This window comes from Micromys minutus (genome assembly GCF_963924665.1).
Source record: "Micromys minutus genome assembly, chromosome: 1".
NCBI lineage: Eukaryota > Metazoa > Chordata > Mammalia > Rodentia > Muridae > Micromys > Micromys minutus.
In genome coordinates, this window is record NC_137969.1 from 74,057,932 (window position 1) to 74,078,397 (window position 20,466).

At 45.4% G+C, this 20,466-nt stretch overlaps 1 protein-coding gene across 2 annotated transcripts in view; it reads right to left on the reverse strand.

The window, feature by feature from the left end:
* Positions 1–19,731, reverse strand: part of RXRG (retinoid X receptor gamma) — a 39,820-nt gene extending 20,089 nt beyond the window's left edge. Inside the window, exons 1-2 of one of the 2 annotated variants that reach the window (XM_080938791.1) lie at positions 19,375–19,731; positions 4,978–5,225 (exon numbers count right to left, since the gene is read on the reverse strand). In XM_080938791.1, the coding sequence (XP_080794917.1) occupies positions 4,978–5,225; positions 19,375–19,423 (297 nt within the window). In that variant the 5' untranslated portion in view covers positions 19,424–19,731. Of the gene's footprint in view, positions 1–723; positions 938–4,977; positions 5,226–19,374 lie in introns of those variants that run through there. The other variant, XM_080938792.1, reaches the window with a different exon arrangement.
* Between the last annotated feature and the right edge of the window lie 735 nt (positions 19,732–20,466).

Here is a 20,466-nt window from a genome sequence, read left to right on the forward strand (position 1 = left end):
CCTATATATGGTATTTAGAAATTGCTCTTTCTACTATGATACTCCCAAAGGAGACTGGATCATAGCATCATATATGACATATGTATCATTTGTAGGACTCATATGTATGATATATATTATATAGATATGATTCAGTCATGAATGTAAGTCCTGTGTGCATATATATATATATATATATATATATACACACGTGGTCTGTGACTACTGATTAAGACAAACTTTTCTGAAACGACTCAGGAACACACTATACCTGATCAGTTTGGTGTACAATATATATGTATGATATGTAGGTATGTATATATATATATATATATATATATATATATATATATATATATATATATATCATGCAGGAATCATCTTAATAATATTAATAACAGTATCTTCTGGCTGCTACAGGGCATTAAAGACCTCGAGAAGCATTTTTCAAATCCTCATCTCCTATGACATTCATTAAAATCCTTTTAGGAAAATCGGGGCAAGCATTTGTGCCCCACAGTAGAGAAAATGAAACTCAAACAGAAATGAGCCGAAGTGGTTTGTGAAAGGTCACACGGTCCCTTTCACTCTGTGCCAGCTCAGCTCTCCTTGGTCCTCAAGCTCGAAAACCCAGAGTTTACTCATAGGAATTCAAAGAGAGAAAGAACAGAGCACAGTGGGAGACCCTGTCTGCTGTCCCACACCGAGTACTTCCTCCCCGCAACACTCCCGAGCCGTACTCACAGGTCACGAAAAGAGTATGCCTCACGGGCGAGCTTCCACACACCCGGTGCTGAGCGGAGAAGGCAGGATGTAGGCACAATCCCTACCCAAGTTCCCTGAGTCTGTCTCCGAGACTAGCACCAAAGCCTTTATCTGCGTATCATCTGGTTAACTAGGCAAAGTTCTGTTGCGTGTGGTTCTGGAGCCCAAGCCCAGAGCGCAGTTCGCCGTCTGAAGCTGCTTCACCAGCATTTGGCAAGCTTAATATAGCTTCCAGTGCCAAACTTGGCCCAGCCTTTGCACACAGCCCAGTTGGCTAGCACCGAAGCTTTCAGCTGACCTTTCAACCCCGATCCCTCTGTACAGGCATATGGTCCAGGAATAGCGGCCCTGACACACGCGGCTGTGGAGATGAATTCGCTGGCCAGGTTTGGCTTTGTCAGGAGATTCTGTTGTTATTGCTAAAGGCAGCCTTCAGGAGACAGTGGCTGCCTACTTCCTACCCCCAGGTCCTGTCACTCTCCCAACTTACCCTGGTTTATATGTCTTCATAGATACAGTGATTGCTGTTTTAAATTGACTTGTTTATTCTCTAGGTTTTTAATCTGTTTTGAATGCTCAGCCACATTTATACCATTTTTACACCCCTCCCCCAAACCGGGGCGATATTGAATAGTACTCACTCATTATAGGCCCTCACAGTTTTTTTATTTATGTATGCATTTATTTATGAACTTAAGTGTGCAGACATGCATGCCTGTGTGTGTTTGTGTTTGTGTGTGTGTGTGTTCCTATATGTGGAGACCAGCAGTCAGTCATAGAGAATATCTATTATTCAGTAGCCATTCACCTCATTTTGTCGAGATAAGTTCTCTCACTGGGGCCTTCTCTCATTGGTATGGCAACTGAGACCCAGGATCCACCTCTGAAGTGTAGGGGTTACATGCACAAGAACCACACCCAACTTTATCTGTGAATTCTAGGGCCTGAACCCAGACCCTCAATCTTGCACAGCAAGCACTTTACAGACTGCTGTATCCCGGCCCGTGTCCTTGGTTTTTTGAAACAGATTTTCATTCTGTAGTCCAGGCTGGCCTTGCATTCATTATACAGTTTCCCAGGCTGGCCTTGAACTTGTAGGAATCTTTCTGCTTCAGAATCCCAGGCATTAGGATTACAGCCATGAGCCACTACGACTCATTTATTTAAATGAATGGCAATGCCCTTTGCAAAACCCGACTTTCACTGAAATGCAGCTCTCTAACTATCAGGCTTTGTTTGACTCTGCTTCCTTGAATGTGCTTCTAGAAGAGAAAGTGAATAAACAAACCACACTTATTCGGAAAGGCAGGAAATGGCACATGAGTTCTGACTGCTACCTCTGAGGCCCAAGCACCCATGATCAGGCAATAAATGGGCCTCTCCTCTGCTCCCCCTGGGTTTTGTTTTTGCACATGTAGTCCACACGACCATGTGACTTCTCTGCATGATATATCCAATACCCATTACCCTGATTTCTTGGGTGTCAGGGTAGCAGGCTCTAAGAAATTTCCTCACACAGTTTGAAGGCTGACCAGTCCCAGGATCTGCAAACAAACTCTAGGAAAGGTCATGCTGTACATAGCATGAAGACCACCAAGCTGAACACGAAGAAAGAGCCAATATGTCAGCGTAAGACCAAAGGCGGGAAAATATTACATAACACAGCCCAGGACTAGAGAGACCACTCCACAGACAAAGTGGCTACTGTACAAGCATGTGTTTGGATCCCCATGTAACAGCCACATGTGGTGGAGGTCATCTGCACGCCACCCCACTCATGCTAGGAGTGAAAATGAACTGATCCTATGGCTGGCCAACCTAGCTAAGAGATTCTACTCACGGCTCAGACCCTGTCTCAAAGAGTAAGGCTGAGAAATGACTATAAAAAAGTAAGAAAAAAATACCAAGCTGACTTGTGGCCTCCACACTTGAATGCACACATACAAACACACATACACACACGTACACACACACACACAACTCCTAGGTTGTAGAATTGAAAGACATCTGGAAGAAGAGTTCTTATTTACTTGTTTGAACTACCAGCCTTTTTTTTTTTTCTAATCTGACCTTCAGGTGATCAGATAATAACTGTCCATAGTAGATACATATTCTATTTCAGTCATTCTGCCTACGAGCGACCCATAAATGTTAGCCTCATCGAAAACTGTCATAGAAATATTCATAATAATTCATAATGTGTATACAAACCGAGGATCATAAAACCTACCAATGCAAGTAAGCAGAAGGAAGAAGCAGGGAGTCCTGGCTGCTTACACAGAGAAAGGAAGGTATAGTGTATGAAGTTTTTGTTCCTGGATCTTCACTTCTAATGCTCCACAGTGCTGTGCCTTTGCCATAACTCCCACTGGAACAGGGACAGCCCGTTTCTCCACTCGCCAATAATAGAATCATCTCTATGGTTTCCTTTGGTCATGGTGACTATGGGGGAAATCATCTTGGTAATGTTCATTGAGGTAAGAAGACCTGCCCACTGTGGGTGGCATTGTCCTGTGGGGAGGGGTTATGGACTTGTGTGATCACGGAGCACGCAAACTGAGCACTAGTATCAAGGCAAGGCTGATCTCAGCTTCTTGACTATAACTATGATGTATGTCAACTTCCTCACAAGGATGGGTGGACTGTGACCCAGATTGATGAGTCAGAGCAAACCCTTCACAGGGACAGGAAAAGAAACCAAGACAAGTACTCCTTTGAAAGACCATAAAGAACCAATTCCTGATTAGCTGTCGCTCCTTTAGCCTAAGACACAGGGACTAGCATGCTAGGCCCATTTGAAGCACAAGCATCTTTAAGCAGAAGGCAAATACTTGGTTTTGTATGCTTTGATAACAGAAATTGTTTTTCTTTAAAGAACTTTTATGTCATGGGTATATGTGTTTTCCCTGTGTATGTACCTCACATGTGTGCAGCATCTGAAGATGCCATAACATGCAGTGGATGTGGATATTTGATACCCTGGAGCAGGAGTTATAGGCAATTTTGAGCCACTCTATGGGTACTGGGAACCAAATGCAGGTCCTCTGTGAGAGCAGTAAGTGCCCTTAACCACTGAGCATTCCAGCCTTGGAATTGTATTTTCATATAGCATTATTTTAGCAGCGGACAACCAATCTAAGAGAGAAAAGCTGCCAATCTTAGAAGAAAGGCAAGGCCATCTGGCCATCTGGCCATCCTGGGGGTGCCACCATAGGGAACAGAGACCCAGGTCTGCTGTATGATACACATTTTTTTCACTGCGGCAGAAGACACTCAGAATACAGGTCAAGTTTTCACCTTCACTCCTCTGTGTCCCAGACATACGTGGATATATGGATACCTCGTTCGAGATTTGTCTGTGTGCTGTGCCTGCTTCTTTCCCCTCAGTTGAAAATGCTTAGCAAAGACTTGCCCTGATCATATCTGTATTCCCTTTAACAAAAGCACACAGTATCTCATCATCTCACCGCTTAAATACTTGTGTGTATATAAGCATTCATGTGTACACATATGTACTGAGGCCAGATGCTGACATAGGTGGCCACAAAGCCCCCAGTCTGCACCTTCCCAGCACTAGGTCTGCAGGCACATGCTGTCGTGCCCCACCCCCTTTTGGTAGAGGCCAGGGATCTGAACATTGTTCCTTATGCTTGTATGGCAAGAACTTTGCTGACAGAGCCATTTCTCAAAACCCCTAGATCACTGCTTCTCAACCTTCCTAATGCTTCAACCCTTTAATACAGTTTCTCATGGTGTGGTCATCCTCGACCATAAAATTATTTTGATTGGTATTTCATCACTGCAATTTTGCTACTATTATGAATCATAGTGTAAATATCTGATTTATTCCATTGACCCTCAAAGAGGTTGTGACCCACAAGTTAAGAACTACTGCCCAAGATACTCCTTGAATTAGAAGAATAATAGGGATCTACAAACATCCCCCAGAGAGATATTAAAATCAAAGCCATTAAGCCTACTGGGAATGTGCCTTTGTGGTCACAGTCTCTGGGACCACAGGTTGCTGTATGGTCACAGGATTTTTTGAACTGAAGGCACAGATAGGTTCTGAAGACAAGCAGGCCCCAGAGCCAATGCAATTGCTTCAGCAAGCCCACAGTAAGCACTTGCCTATGGCTCCAGCTCAAGCTGTTAGTCTGCTCTGTGGTCTACTCTTGGAGTGGCCTCAGGCCTCGGAGATGGCTAAACTAGCCTTGGAGAAATACAACATACCTGAGAACTGGGTGGAGCCACCAAGTTGATTCCCGGAGGAGCTGCCAATGCTCCCGAGGGTGGACCCATGGCAGAGGTGATGACTCTGTATGGAGAGCCGAGAGCATTGAGGGGGGTGCCCACAGCACTCAGCGTCCGCGGGGCACTGACGGGGGTGTCTGTGTAGCTGGGGTGGCTGTCCATTGGCTTCCCTGTGGGCAAGGCTACTGACGGGCTCATGGATGTGGAGCCAGTGTGACCAGGAGAGCCTGTGAAAGAGAAAGCATACTGTGAGGCATTAAGGAAGCGACGACAGAGCTCCTGTGGACACAGAGGTCTAGCCCATCACTAAGTTTTCTTCCTGGGTCCATCCCCTCCTTTTGGCCACTTCTACAAATACTAGTTGCTCAGACAAGCAAAGCACACGGATAAGAGAGGGCCTAAAAGAGGGAAACTCATTGAGTTTACCTCTGGATCCACTGTAGTCAGACCAAGATGCACAGCAAGTACAAACCATGACATGTCTCACGAGCCCCAGGCCTCTGTGTCTGTGTCCTGGGCCAGTCAGACAGGAAGAGCAACTCAATGCCCATGTGAGGAGCAGAGAGAACAGGTGCTGGAGCATCACCAAGATTCCCTTCCTCAGTCCACTCACCCGTATGCCAATTGGCATGACTGAATGGCTTTATGGGCACCAGGGCCTGGGAAGCACAGGAAGACTCATGTGCACGTGCTTGTAGACAGTACTTTCACCTCCAGGAACAGGGTGCTGTGCCACCAGCACCTATGGAAGAGGTTCCGGGAGCAGGGGAGTAGTGATCATCGTAAGCTACGCCTTGGCTCAGCTGAACCATGTTCCCTGTAGCCAGTATCCAAGGCAAGATGAAGAAGATGGGTGGGTGCTTTCCTGTCCTGTGAGCCCACCATGGAACATTCTCTCCAGAAGAGATAGAAAGTCTAGTCTTTGCAAAGCAGGAGTCGAGAAAACACAGTAAGAGCAGCCCACCCTGAAGACCAGATGCAAACAAATGTGCAAAAATCGCTGTGCCTTCAGCTCTGTCGTGCATCTTGTTATATACAGGGACAGAAAATGAGAAAGTGGAGTTGTCAGGGAACATCGTCTGCAGAAGCTGCCCAGTTTCATACCCCTCCTGTGAGGCACACTCTGTGTGGGGTTGGGTCCTAAGCAATGAGTGTTAGGATTAGGAAACGGAGAACAGCCTTTCCCCCTTAACACTCTGGAGTTGAGCAAGAGGTATCAGAAAGTAACTGTGGAATTGGTTGGAAACATAAATACCCACTAGGAAAATGCCCACCTGGAATTACCTAAGCAAAGGAGTTACTCTAGGGCTGGCAAGGTGGCACATTTGGGAACGGCACCAAGTACCAGGTCTAGAGACTGGAGTTCAACCCTGGAATGCACATAGTGGAAGGGGAAAAAAAAAAACTGGCTTCCTCAAATTGTCCTCTGACTCTTGTACATACACTGTGGCATGTGGGTTTATGAAATTAAATACACGAGAGAGAGAGAGAGAGAGAGAGAGAGAGAGAGAGACAGACAGAGAGAGAGAGAGAGAGAGAGAGAGAGAGAGAGAGAGAGAGAGAGAGAGTGTGTAAATAAATAAATACAAAAAGTTAAAGAGAGGACAATTGTTTTATCAGAGAACAATCTCAAGACCTCACACTCATCCACACCTGGGCCCAACATCCCACTTTTGCCTAAAATCGTTATTCTGAAGAGAATTATTTAAACTTATTTTAGAAGCAATAAATTAGTTTTAGAGAAATATGAAGTATAATGGCTAATCTTCATTGTCAACTTGACTACATCTGAGCATGTCTATTTCCAGAAAGGTTTAAATGAGGAAGGAAAACTCACCCTAAAGGTGGGTCACCCACAGATGAGGGTTCTGATCTAAAAAGGAGCAAAAAAGGACAACACCGGACAGGTGCTGATGCTTTTCTCTGCTTCCTGCTCTGTTTAATGAGCAAACATCGCCACACCACAGACAGAAGCTAGTCCTGCTGCATCGTCTCCTCTGCCACTTATGGACTGCATCCTGTGAACCTGAAGCCAAAATAAATCCTTCTTCCCTTAAGTGGTTGCTTCTTCCCAGGTACTTTGTCATGAAAATGAGCCAAGGAGCAATATACCACATAGAGAGTATATTGTATTTGGAAGAAAGGAAGGAACAGGCGAGGGGAGGGGAGAAGTGGGATGGGGAGGGGAGAGGAAGAGTAGGGGGGAGGGGAGAGGAGGAGCAGGGAGGGGAGAGGAAGAGGGGGTTAGGAGGGCATATTCTTACTGTAGCTAATAAAAATGAAGGCAATTTGACTGTGAACTGCAGTACCTGGAAGGTTGCTGGGATTGAATAAAATTGTGCATTCTTGTTCAGTTTTTAATTGTCTTAGAGGGTACAGGGCCAGCAAGAAGTCTCACAGGATAAGGGCACCTGCTGCCAAGCCTGAGGATGTGATTACTTGTCTAGGCCTCACATAGTAGGAGAGAATCAACTCCTGTAGGTCATCCTCTGATCTCCCACATGTGCCATGGCACATGTATGCAGCAGATGAACACACACACACACACACGTGCGTGCTCTCACACAAGCAAATAAATAAATAAATAAATACAATTTTAATTCTTTAAAAAATTAATGTGGTTTACTTCTGATATATCAATGAACCCAGAAGGAGTAGACAATTTATAACAAGACTTTCAAAAACAATTAATTTCAACAAGATAAATGCATCTTGCACAAATTTTTTTGTCTGATTCTCACAATGACCCCACAGTCTTGACAATGGTGGCTTTGCTTCTAGCAAAGATATTGAAGTCTGCTATGGATTGACTGTGTAGGTCCCTTCAAAACTCAAACTCAAGGTTTGAAGACCTGAAGAGAGCCTTGGGTTGTACCCTCATGGATGGATCGTTGGCCTTCTTAGGTTCAGAATGCTACCAGGCCTTCCTGGTCTCCTCTGCATTCAAGGACACAGCACTTGTCTCTTCTACTCCTTCTATCAGAGAATGACTTAGCCAATGGGGTTTCCTCAGGAGGCTACCTTCTGTCCTGACAATAGACCAGGGAAAGTGTTGTCTTTTCCTGGGCCTCACTTCTCCCAGCAGGGAGCAAGTACTGGGTAACCTCTGTGGTTCTTCCTGCTAGCTCTGTTCTGTGAGTGATGCCCAGAGCATAGGTTTCAAACATCGGAGAGAAAGGACAGACAAAGGTAGTCTGAAGTGGTCTGAGCTTAACCACTGGCTGTGGGGGGCCCTGCTATCACCTACTTGACTTTGTTAGGCCTTCAAGGGGTCTAGCAAGTATAGTTTAAGAAGCTGAATATCATCAGGAGCCAAACCGTGACAAGAATATGTATAACATACAGAAAGAACACCATCATTTTTCGAAAGTTCCCGTATGTTGTGGCCATGAGTACAATGCTATAGAGAAGACAGACACAAGCTCTGACATAGAAAACTGTCCAGTGTTAACCTTCAGGCACCACTCTTTCTGCCATGAAGACTCTTGCTTTTTTTTTAAGATTCATTTATTTATTTTATGTATGTGACTAGGCTATTGCTCCCTTCAGACACAGCAGAAGAAGGCATCAGATCTCATTACTGATGGCTGTGAGCCACCATGTGGTTTCTGGGATTTGAACTCAGGACCTCTGGAGGAGCAGTCAGTGCTCTTAACCACTGAGCCATCCCTGCAGCCCAACTTTTGCTTTCTTAAACAACTTCATTGGAGTTAATAGACACTGAGAGTCCAACATCAGGATGCTGGCATGGTGTTGAGTCCACTCTCCTCCATGTGTGTCCCTGCTACCGGGTCTCTCTTCCTCTTCTTAGAACCTAAGTCCTATTGGACTTCTCTGAGGAATTGTGTAGATTGATACAACCCTGCAGACCTCGGAAAACCAAAGAGAGTGGCTGAAATCAGAGCCCAGAGGCAGCAGCTGGAAGACTTAGTACTCTGCAGGGGCTGTGAGGAAGGGGCTGCATGTAAATTGAGAGCCCCCCCAGATTAGTTTCTTAGAGATCAAAGGGCGGGGAGTGCGGCTCAGTGATAGTCGATGCCTGTGCTGCACAAAGCCTTGGCTTCGGTGTCTAGCCCTGAAAATGAATTAGTCCAGTGTAAGTGGAAAGTGAAATCTCTGGTAAGGATTTCAGTTACTAGGCACTGACACAGGAACACTGGTTTTGTTTGTTTGCTTGTTTGGAGACAGGGTTTCTCTATGTAGCCCTGGCTGTCCTGGAACTCACTCTGTAGGCCAAGCTGGTGTGGAACTTCTATAAAGATCCACTTGCCCCTGTCTCCAAAGTTCTGGGATTAAAGGTGTGTGCCACCACCGGCTGACCACACTGTGGTTTTTAAGATTGAATTTTCTGAATGACTGGCTCATAAATAGCCTAAATGCTCCTGTCACCCCAGTGCCCCTTCCTTAGATTCCCTCATATCCTGTCATAATTCAGCCTGACACACAGGCTGGCTTTGGTGACTTCTCTTCAGGATTCTTGGTGACCAATGGCCAGTGGCCTCTTTGCTTGTCCTGCCAGCACAGGCCACATGCATCTTGAATTAGCTGTGAATGTTACCCGACACATCTGTGGACCCCCAACATCAAAAGGTTGGACACCCTAATATAAACTACCATCATGATTTATGTGCTCAAAATATGATTTTTGGCTAGTTATTGAACATTGAAACTTCTGTGTTTTATATATAATGTATAACTAATATGTATATAATACATTATATATTATATATAACTAACACATATTGCTATGTATATAGACTATATATGAATGTAGAGTTAATAAATGAAAATTATTTGAATAAAAAAAATCAGTGTTCCAGACAGTTATCAAACACAAAGTCTGTGAGATCTCTGAACAGCAAATGAAGTATGGGCATGTATAAAAAGAGAGAGAGTGTGTGTGAGCGCGGGGGGGGGGGGAGGAAGACATAGAAAACAGAGAGAAAGGAAGAAGAGAAAGAGACAGATACTTATTGAGAAAGAGAGAAAGGAGTACTGGACTTAAGGAATTCTTACCAAGGTAAGGGGTTGCTTAGCAACCGATCCTCAGCCAATGAAAGTAAAATGTCAAGCCTGTATTCTTTCTGACTGGCCAGACAAGGGAGCAAATGGTTTGGCGTGGCTGTCCATTCCTTTGCTGCTGTACCAGGGTGGAGAGTTTGTTTTCCCATTGGCAACCCTCTTCAGGAGGGCAAGAAGCCTTGTCATGAGCCATTGATAACGGTTAATGCCCACCCATGGGGAAGGGGGCAGCTTCTCAGAACTGGATTCTCCACAATACATTGGGGTGAGGGGAAGAATCCTAGGGCTCTGCCCCACTCTGGTTTCTCCCACGGTGGGGACAAGCCCACACCCAAACCTCCCCTCTTTCCATCCAGTAGAAGGATATTTTGCCTAAGCTGACAATCAGAATATGCGGTGCCTGGCTTGTTCTTTGTTTAAGAAAAACTTACACATCCTTTCCCTACTTGGCTCTGAATGCACAGGCAGACTGCTGAGGGAGTTCGGCAGGGGACTGCCACATGAAGAGCTTTAATTGACACTTTTGTGTTGTCTCCCCTTCAGAATGACAATAATAGCTAATATTATTGAGGAACTGCCGTGAGCCAGACAGCTCTCAACTCTTCCCATACATTAACTCACCTCATGCCAACAGTACTTGGATGCTCCCACTTGGCTTTTTGTTTTGTTTTTAAACTAGCTGATATTCATGGTATGAATTAGGAGGCTTGCACTGTCATTCTCTCGTGCACACACGTGTGCCATATACTTTGAGGCTGGCATTCTTATTGTCTCTGTTTGTATGGATGTAAAACTTCGAGACAGTGGGAATCAAACAAGTTACCTAAGAGAATAGGGCATTTGAGACCAAGAGAAGCAACAGGGCTTGAGTTTAACCCAGTGCCTCTGAGTGTACATCAGTGGTTGCTGGTAGATCCCTAAGAGATCTAGCAATTCTTTTCTTCCTGATTCAGCTCTTGGCCTCTCTCAGGATCCTGACCCTGACTCTTTCTAACAGGATACTCCTAGTCCTGACTCCAGCCCTTTCGTGGTCCAAATCTCAGCTGTGGCTCCCTACTGCAGGGCCCCTGCCCAGCATAACCTTCCATGGAAGAGCCATCCTGAATTAGGATTTGCTCAGATACTTCTTTTGCATTTGAATCATTGTTGACCTTCTCCAAAACACTTTCCTATCAATATCTGGGCTGGACGGGAAAAAAAATATATTTACCCACTTGACTAGGGCAGACTGGCTATCTACAGGTGTGGGAAATAAGTCATAAAAAAATCAGACTTTCTGGTGATGAGGAGCCCAAGCAGAAGCAGGTCCAGCTAGAAGCCCCTCCTTAGCAAAAAGCATTTCCTGGCTTTTCTGAGAAGCAAGAAAAAGGAATTTTGTCAGAGTGGAAAACATGGGCAAATGACCCTGCCCACCTATGGGATGTTCTGCCCAGGCTATGGCTGTGGCTGTGACCATTGAGAGGGAAAAATGGGCGAGGCCAAAAAGATGAATTGCTGGTGGCCTAATACAGCTGCTTGCTGCCCAGCTAGGACCAGTGGCAGAGGCAAACAGCCTTGGCTAGGTACTGCCTCAACCTAATCAGTTCAGGAAAAGGCTTGTGTGGTAGCTTCTTCCAATGCTGGGAGGTGGGGGGGTGGGGGGAGAGAAGGGCTTTTTTCCCCATCTTTTCTCTTTCCTCCACTTCCCCTCCCCTTCCCTATTCCTCCCAACTCCCTTCACTCCCGCCCTAAAAATCTGTAATGATGGAGTGGTGAAAAGCAGGGAAAGATTGATAATCAGCCTCATTATTACCAGCATTATATATAATTATAGCAAAACCTCACTCATTTGGATCAATTGAGAGGAAAATCAGTTTAAATTCGTGACAAGTTGGCAGATTACTTTTAAATTACAATTTTATTACTTCCAAGTAACACACGTGAATAGTTTGTGTTTCAAGTACCGTAAGCTAATGGTTACTAAGTGGGGATTTTATAAAACCTGCTTTAAAAGACTCTTTTGTAATTAACACCCCGTTAATATGCTAATGACACTCCTACTATGCTTTTTAAATTGCTTGAAAACAGATGTATCTTAAATAGGCTCAACGCTTTTCTCACCAGTTTATTTGCTTAACAAACCTTTTTTATTTTTTTTTAAATCAGCAAATACAAACTAGTTTATACCATAACCAGTTCTTTTATATTTATTATTTGGGAATGCATACAGATTCTGGAGTGCAAACGCAGTCATACATGAATGAGCCAAGGCACATGTGTGTAGAGGTCAGAGGACAACCTCGGTGTCAGTTTTCACCTTATTGGAGACAAGCTCACTTTAGTGGAGGTATTTAGATTAGTTTTCACCAGGCTGGCTAGCACCCGGAGCTTCCACTCCTGGCTCTGCCTCCCCTTTCTCCTGGCTCCGCCTCCCTCTCTTGGCTCCTCCTCTCATCTCCTTGCAGACACTGTCCAGCTTTTAAGCGTTTTTCTGGGAATTCTAAATCACATCCTCACACTCATTCAGAAAGTGCCATCTCCCCAGTGTCCTATGGCATTAATCACCTTTCTCAATTGATTATGTCATAAATCAATAAGACTGTATTGCTGTTGATTAGGAACCAGACTTTCAAGAATTCAAGAACCACCTTGATTTATAAAAGAGGGAATGAGCTCAGAGACAGGTCTGCTCAAGGCCACACAGTGTAAACCTCCAGGCCCTCTGATTTCTCAAGCCAAGCACATTGTACTCACTCAATAATGCCTATAGTCGTGACATTCTTCATGAATCTATGCTGCTATTTCCATAGCAACTGCTGGCTTTTTTCAAAACCTTTTTTGAGTGTTATGTGCCAGGCTCCAAGACAAACCTTTTAGATAGAGCCATTTCCCTTGAGGCCACTGTCTGCTTCATTCCAACAATACTCTGATAGCAGAGTAGTTTGCAAGGTAAGACTTAGCCCCATTAGACAGATCAGCAAACCAAGATTCCTGGTGACCATGTAGCTCTTAGAAGAGGGCTTGCTGTGAATTACTGCAGTCAGGACTGTGCAAAGCTTAAAACTGGGGTCAAACCTCACACTGAGTCTGTCTGCCTGCCTTTCGAAAGTTTTGCCAGCACAATATTTCCCACTCAGGACCAATTTAAACCAGGCTGGACCAGATGTGCCTGATGTTGCCCCCCAACAAATGAGATGTACCAGTGGATCTCACTGACAAAATTGCTAGCATGTGCACCATGGTTCTAGCCGTGTGCCCACAGAGCTTGAGGTAGGTACTGAGGGTACCAGGAAATAACCTTTCACTACCGATGTCTCTGAACATTCATTCTACCCACCATGGCTCTTTAATTCACGGCCTCCATCTCTCTGGGCTTCTTGTTCAAGGTCTCCCAGTCTCTGGGTAAGGATAGACTTTTTCAAAGACTGTAGTCACCTTACGTTACTGTAAGTTGTGTTCCTATAGAACATTACCCCTGGTGTCATCTGTTGTTGGGGTCTAAATACCTGAATTTTTCAGATCAAGACACTTAAACTCAGCCTGAGAGAAACTTCCAGAAATAATGGAGCCTCAAATGCTTCCAAGACTTTGGAGACTGTGTGTATACTCCAGCCAGCCAAGCAGGGGACAGGTCCTCAGCTCCCATGCTCAACACGCCAGGCTTTTAGACCTTATGCTGATTGAGTGGTTGGATGGATGGATAGATGGATGGATGAATAAATGGATGGATGGATAGGCACTTTCCCATCAGTCCAGGGTACTACTTCCCTGCTCACTGACCACTGCTTTTCTCTCTTCATTGCTGGGGCTGTGAAAACACAGGTGCTCCAAATGCTTCATATTCCCGACTAGTAAAATGGCAAAGAAAAAGCTGTTGAGTCCCAGAAATGAAATCCAAGCAAACGGCCTAAAATATTTATTGAGCACTCTTCCTGCTGGCCCTCTAACTTCTTGTAAATGCTCTTTTGATTTAAAGATCACAGTTTTTTTTCCATTTTTAGAGTTCAAATATTAATTCTGAGATGGGGGTAGGGGGTGGGGGCTGGAAAGTCCCCTAATGATAGCAGCCTCTTGCGCCCCTGCCCTGGATTGATGTGCTAAACTGTAGTTGTCTGGAAGCAGGAGCCAAATCCAAGTCATGCCTACTTCAGCATGTCCCAGTGTATAGCCTCATACTTTAAGGACCAGCATCCCTATTGTAGGGGAAAATGTACATACAGAACACCAGCCAGATTTAATGCCAGCCTCCAAATGTTGAATGGAAAGGAGAACAAACTTTTATTACATATTTATAGTTTTCCATGCTCAAAAAAAAAAAAAAATCTAACCCTTACAACTGTAAGTCAATGCTTACCCACTCATAACTGCTAGCAGGGAAGGGAAGGACACTGTGGCTTAGCTGCCTGCCCCTGTTCCTCATTCTGCCCACTCAGTTTGCTCCAAGGGAACTGCGGAAATGAATTTGAAGATGACACACATCCCCACATCCCAGGCGAGCCACTTGCGCTTTCTTAAGACTCTTCACCAGTCACCGGATGATCAGGGACAGATGACTTATGGGATGCTTTGTCAGAATGAGAACTCTGCTCAGTGACTGAGAAAGCAGAGGAACATAGTGTTTTACAGCCAGGGTGTTAGAAATCACAACTCACAGAAAGGCAATCAGAAATGGAAATAAAACTTCCCTGGAAAGATCCCCCTAGGGACCGGCAGCCTTGCTGAAATGACCATATCTACAGCTGCTTCTTACTACAAGTTGATGTAAGAACCTCATAGACGCAGTGTAGCCTATAAAAATGGACACTGCTTACTGTCTGGCCAACCCCTGCCCAGAATGGAAAAATCCAGCATATGTTAAAATAAACTCTGATCCAGGTAGGGAGGAAAAGATTAACCTCTGTTTAGTTCCCTGCCTCTCTTTTAAGATATTTTATTCTTTTGCTGCAATGATTTAAAAGAAAAAAGAAAGTGCTCTGAACCAAAATCAAGTTGTAAATAATGCAGGGGGAAAAATAAGTATGTAAGTGGTTCTTACAAATAATTCCCCATTTTAGGTGGATCTGGAATTCCCTTCTACCTTCTAACCTACCTTCACCCTCCCTCTATCCCTGGGTGTGACCAGTGTCAGATTAAGTTTACCAGCTCTGGGCTAAATCACCTGGTCTCTGCTCCTTCCTGGGGAGATGACTTAGGACCCTTTGCCCAAGCTCTTAAGGGTCCTGGTTTCCTGTCTGCAAAGTGAAGGAAATGACAATAGTGTCTTATCTCCAAGGATCCCAGAGAGTACTACTTGCATACCCAGCATGCACGCACGCACGCACACACACAGAGCCCCAGAGTATGCTTGGCACACAGTAGGTGCCTGGTAACTGCTGACTACTGCTTTCTCTCTTTTGTGAGGATGACTGAGCTAAGGATGGTTTTATCTCATGAAAGCCATCCAAACCTGGTAATTCTAAAGACTAAACGTCTTCCCTTTTCTGAGTGTGTGTCATCCACTTTCATAACAGAGAGGAAGGAGACCAGCAGCTTCTTTCGGTAGCCGCCACATGACATCAGACACTCGGGGCTAAAGCCCAGCTCTCCTTAGACTCCAATGTTAGAGCGCTGGCAAAGTGAAAGATTTCTTTTTGTATGGTTTCCCCTCTTGATTTCTATTGATCTGTCTACCTCTTTGTAATATTGTAAATGCTTCAGAAAATAGTTACCCTAAATGTGTTCCTTCCTACATCTCATAAACAGTTATTCCATCCTACACAAACCCTAACCACTTACGCCCATGGTAGCTTTCAATTAACCACCCACACATCTGCAGAGGGAAAAATGTGTTCTGGAAAACACACACGTGTGTGTATGCATATGTACACAAACACTGCTGCTCCGCTCTCCTCTGTAACTATTCTCTAGTTGAAAGGAGACAGTGTCTATATCAATAGCCAGGCCAGGTGGGCAGGAGGTCCCCAAGAATGTACCGGGTCACTGTTGCTCCTAACCTATTCTGCAGTCACTGATCAACTAGATTGTCTAGGCTGGAGTGAGGTGGATGCTGCCCCTATTCTTGCAAAGTAAGTGTGCCGGCTTTATAAGCTGTGAGAGGCAGCTCTGCATAGCACAGACCTGCAGCCCAACTATCTAGTCTTAAGGGTCAGCTGCGTCATTTTCTGGCTTTCCCTCCCAAAGCCTTCCACTACTCTTCTCTAAAGAAAGTTAGAAAGGCAAGCGGTTGTCAGCCAGCCTGCCTGATGTTGGATTGTCCCCAGCAGAGCACTGATAGCCAGTCCCTATGTTGTAGGTACTTGTCACCTCTGCCCCTTAGCTTCTCTACCCTGGGATTATTGCACAATTGGATGGGGTATCACCAAGTTTGTCTCAAACCTTACAAGGGGAAGTGTCCAAGGTTTTGGGTTTTTGTTTTTTTGGTTTTTGTTTTTGTTTTTCCCTGTACGGTTGGCAAACCCAAGACTTAGCCAAGAAGAAGAAAACGGTTCTTCTAGCATACAGGGTAGAGTCCAAACTCAGAGAGTGGGTACTTTGCAGGTTCCTGTGGGCACTGGCCCTCAGTCTCATTGTAAGCACATTATAAGCATGGCCCAGACACAAATGTTACTTCTTCCCAACAACAACATTTCTACCTTAGAGATTCTTACAGGACCCCAGAACCTTCTGCGGCTCCATTTGCTACTGTGTGAAAGGACAGGAGTTACCCATCAATGTAGTTATGAAGGCAGAGGCATTATGGCTGCAGGTGGTGTCCCCAGGTTTCCTGAGCCTACAGTGGGATCCACCTCCTTTACAGAAGGGCAATCCTTTGGCTTTGAGCGTAGGTGTCCTCTTAACAGGTCATGCAAACAAAATGGAAAACATCAACAGAACCAAGCAAAACAAACCATTCCTTCTCTAGGCATGACAATGAAAAGCAGCGAAAAGCAGCGCCATTAGAAGAAAGTATTTGAACACCCCTTCCCTGTGTCATGTCAGATCTGAAACCCAATAACACTAAAGACTGGAGCCTCCACAATTATGAAAATCAAAGCCAGCAAAACGTGTGGAGTTTTAGTTGTACATTTTTCCAGATCCCCAACTCCTTCTTCTACAGTAATATCTGGTATTTAAGTTAATTTGCATGTTGGCTTCTGAACAAAATGGGAGAAATGAAAATATTAATTTGTATTTGGTACCAAATGTACAGATAACACTTTTTTTCATGGACTAGCTATCTCATTTAATTCTCAAAACAAAACTCTTAAGAATGAAATAGCGAATTCCGCTTTAGAGACTGAAGATGTGTGGGCCTAGAGAGGTTCGGTAGCTTGCCTGAGATCACAAAGATGAATGATAAAAAACTAAGGACCAAAGATATCGGTCTCATTCTGTCTCTCCGTGGCTCTGTCTCTGTATGTGTGTGTGTGTGTGTGTGTGAGAGAGAGAGAGAGAGAGAGAGAGAGAGAGAGACAGAGAGACAGAGAGACAGAGACAGAGAGACACAGAGAGAGAAAAAGACAAAGAGAGAGAGACAGAGACAGAGAGACAGAGAGAGAGAAAAAGACAGACAGACAGACAGACAGAGAGAGAGAGAGAGGTTTCGGGGAGAGCACACAGTTTTTTTTTCTTTTGGTTTTTTTTTTTTTTTTTCTTTTTTTTTGCTACATCAAGTGAAAACAATTCTACTTTAAGTGTTGAGTATGAGGCATTTCGGGAAATATGCTGCAACTCTCTATCCTTTTTCACCTTGGATTAATCTCTGCCTTCCTTTAGGCCTCAGCTTGGTGTCTGTCCAAATGAGACAGCATCCTCGACCCGCCCAAGGAATTCTAGACTAGTCCCTTCTTCTTCTTCTGTCTTGGAGTTATCATTTCACAGACCTTGAGGGTCTCAAGAATCTAGCAGAAGATAAACATGACCCTCAAACAACCAAGCTCACGAACAAGGGGAAAAACTGTTCTCAGCCCTAATGAGGCCTGAGATGGGAATGGAGAAAGGCCAGGGCAACATCCATGAGGCCACATGCCGGGCCATATTCTTGGTTACTCTCAGGCATCAAATTAGTCCAAATAACTTGAGCTTTGCCTTGTGCTAATTCCCATGTCACCTTGCCCCTGGGACCAATCACAGTCCAGCATCACCGAGTATACTTAAGAAGATCACTCAAGCACAAAGCATAGTGTGTCACTCACAGTCAATCTCCAGGTGGCCAGCCCCTATTTGTCTCATACAGTCACTGGATGCACTCTGAGGGAATGGGATGCCTCCTTACCCAAAGCCTCCAAGCAAGGGGACAGCAGTGTGTCACAGGACCTCAGAGGACTCAGTCCAGTAAAGAAGGCAAACTTTCCTCCCAGGCCTTTGGATAAATTGGCTGCCTGTTCACAGAGGAGGTCAAGAGAGCAGGGACTTCGGTTCCTCGGATCTTGCAAATCTCTCTGCTTTACCCTGCCTGCCAGAATCTATACAGCACAGCCTCTGACTTTGGTTCCCAAGAACATGAACCCCATGCCACCACCAGACACATGAGAAGTCAGTTGGTTTAGCTGCTGGTTGCATTTACACGTGGCTGGGTGGCTGGGCTACTCCTGTCCCTGAAGGGAGAGGTCCTTTAGGACAGATGTGCCCTGGCATGAAGGCAGCCAGTGGACTCAGGCTCCTGGAGCTTCTAGGGTAAGTGAGGGACTGCCCTGCCTGGCTTGGCTACTTGGAGCCTCAGTTTGCAGGTTCTCAGAGCCTGGCCTTCCCTACCCCCAGCCCTAGATCTCGACCCCCAGAGCGGAAATGAAGACAGCAAACCTTGCAGTGGAATTGGGGGCAGCAGCAGGGGAGGAGAGAAGAGGTTATTAGCAAATCAAAAGGGAAGAAAGCAGGGAGGGAAGCAGGGTGGCAAATTAAAGGGCTATGTTTCCTTTTTGAAAATCCAACTGTAAAGAAATGAGCTTTTAAGTAAAAACAACCTTGCCCTTGTTGTAAAGTATTTCCGGGACTTTTTGCCCAAGCAAAACCTTTTACATCACCCCCACCCCCGCAATTACAAATTAAATTAAATAATAGATACGTCTTAGCAGTTTCCCTCACTCTCACTTTTCACACCCACACAGACATGTGGGGTTGTAGCAAAGCTTTGTTTAAAACCCTTTCCAACACACTGGTTCAGACTTTCATAAATATCCCAGGACCTTCTGATATGCAAACACGCCTTCACCTTGGGACCATTCTCTCCTCTGCACGGACAGGCACCCACGAAACGCGCTGTTGTACCCACTTACACATGCATATGAACATACATGTGGCCTTCCGATTCCAAGCTATGTTATCCCCATTTTCCTCCCTGCCTCTCTCCCCGACAGGTTCACACTCAGCACGGTGAAGCCCAAGTGAGGTCCTTACCACCAAAGCCGGTGGGAAACTTCATGAAGTGGGAATAATTTCCATACATGTTTGCTGTTTCAGTTCATTCCCCTGCCGCGCTTCTGAAGAGTACAGCCTCTCTCGGCTCCCAGGCACAGCCGGGCTTCCGTCAACTTGGGCTAACAAGAGTGGCCATCGCTTGCTAGCAGCCGGGGAGCGCAGGCTGGGCCAGCCCTCTGGGATTAGTCAGGAATCTGCCTCTAGATCCGAGAGTCCACATAGTGTTTAGAGGCTGTGGCGGCGGCGGCAGCTGGTGCCTGTCAGTAATCACGCATAATGCTTCCGCCGTTGCTACTCTTCTTGCCTCTTGCCGCCGCCGTCGCTGCTGCTGTTGCTACTGCCGCCGCCGCCGTCGCCGCCGCCGCCACCACTGTGCCTGAGATCCTGTTGCTAGTTTGATTAACTCTGGGTTGGGCTGCTGTGAGCGACTCTTCCAGCTCCCTCTAGTCCCCAGAGGTCCCTACCGGGTGGCACAATCTATTAGCTGGGAACCAATCGATGTGTGACTTGCCCTAGTGGATCAGGAGAAAGGGGGCGGGAGGGGGGGAGGCGGCAGGCGATAAAGACTCTTTAGGTGCCTTTTCCTTGACGCGCACCCACAAAAAAAAAAAAAAAAAAAAAAAAAATCAATGGGGTTTTATTAAAATGCATTTTCTCACTCTGGCTCCTCTCTGTCCAGTGCACTTGTTATTTGATCTGTGAAAGGGGGCGGGGGTTGGGGGCCAAGAGAGAACAGAGCCCTTTCATAAGCACAAAATTAGAAAAGTATGAGACTAGATGTCCAAAGACGGGAAAAAAACTAAAATAGAGCAGCCTTTAGATTTGGGCTGGGCCCCTCCTGCTTGGGTGGCCAGCAACAGTGGTCTGTGCTCTAACAATAGAAGCTTGACAGAGCAGGTTCACAGGGAGCCCTACCCTACAGGTAGAAAGAGGATGCTGTGGCCACAAAGTGCTACACACTCCGATGTTTCACTTCACCTTGAGCACCATCTTTGTGCCCGCCATCTGCTCAAGATGGTCCCAGCATCCTTATGACACTGAGATTCTCTTGATTAGAGCCAACCAACCCAC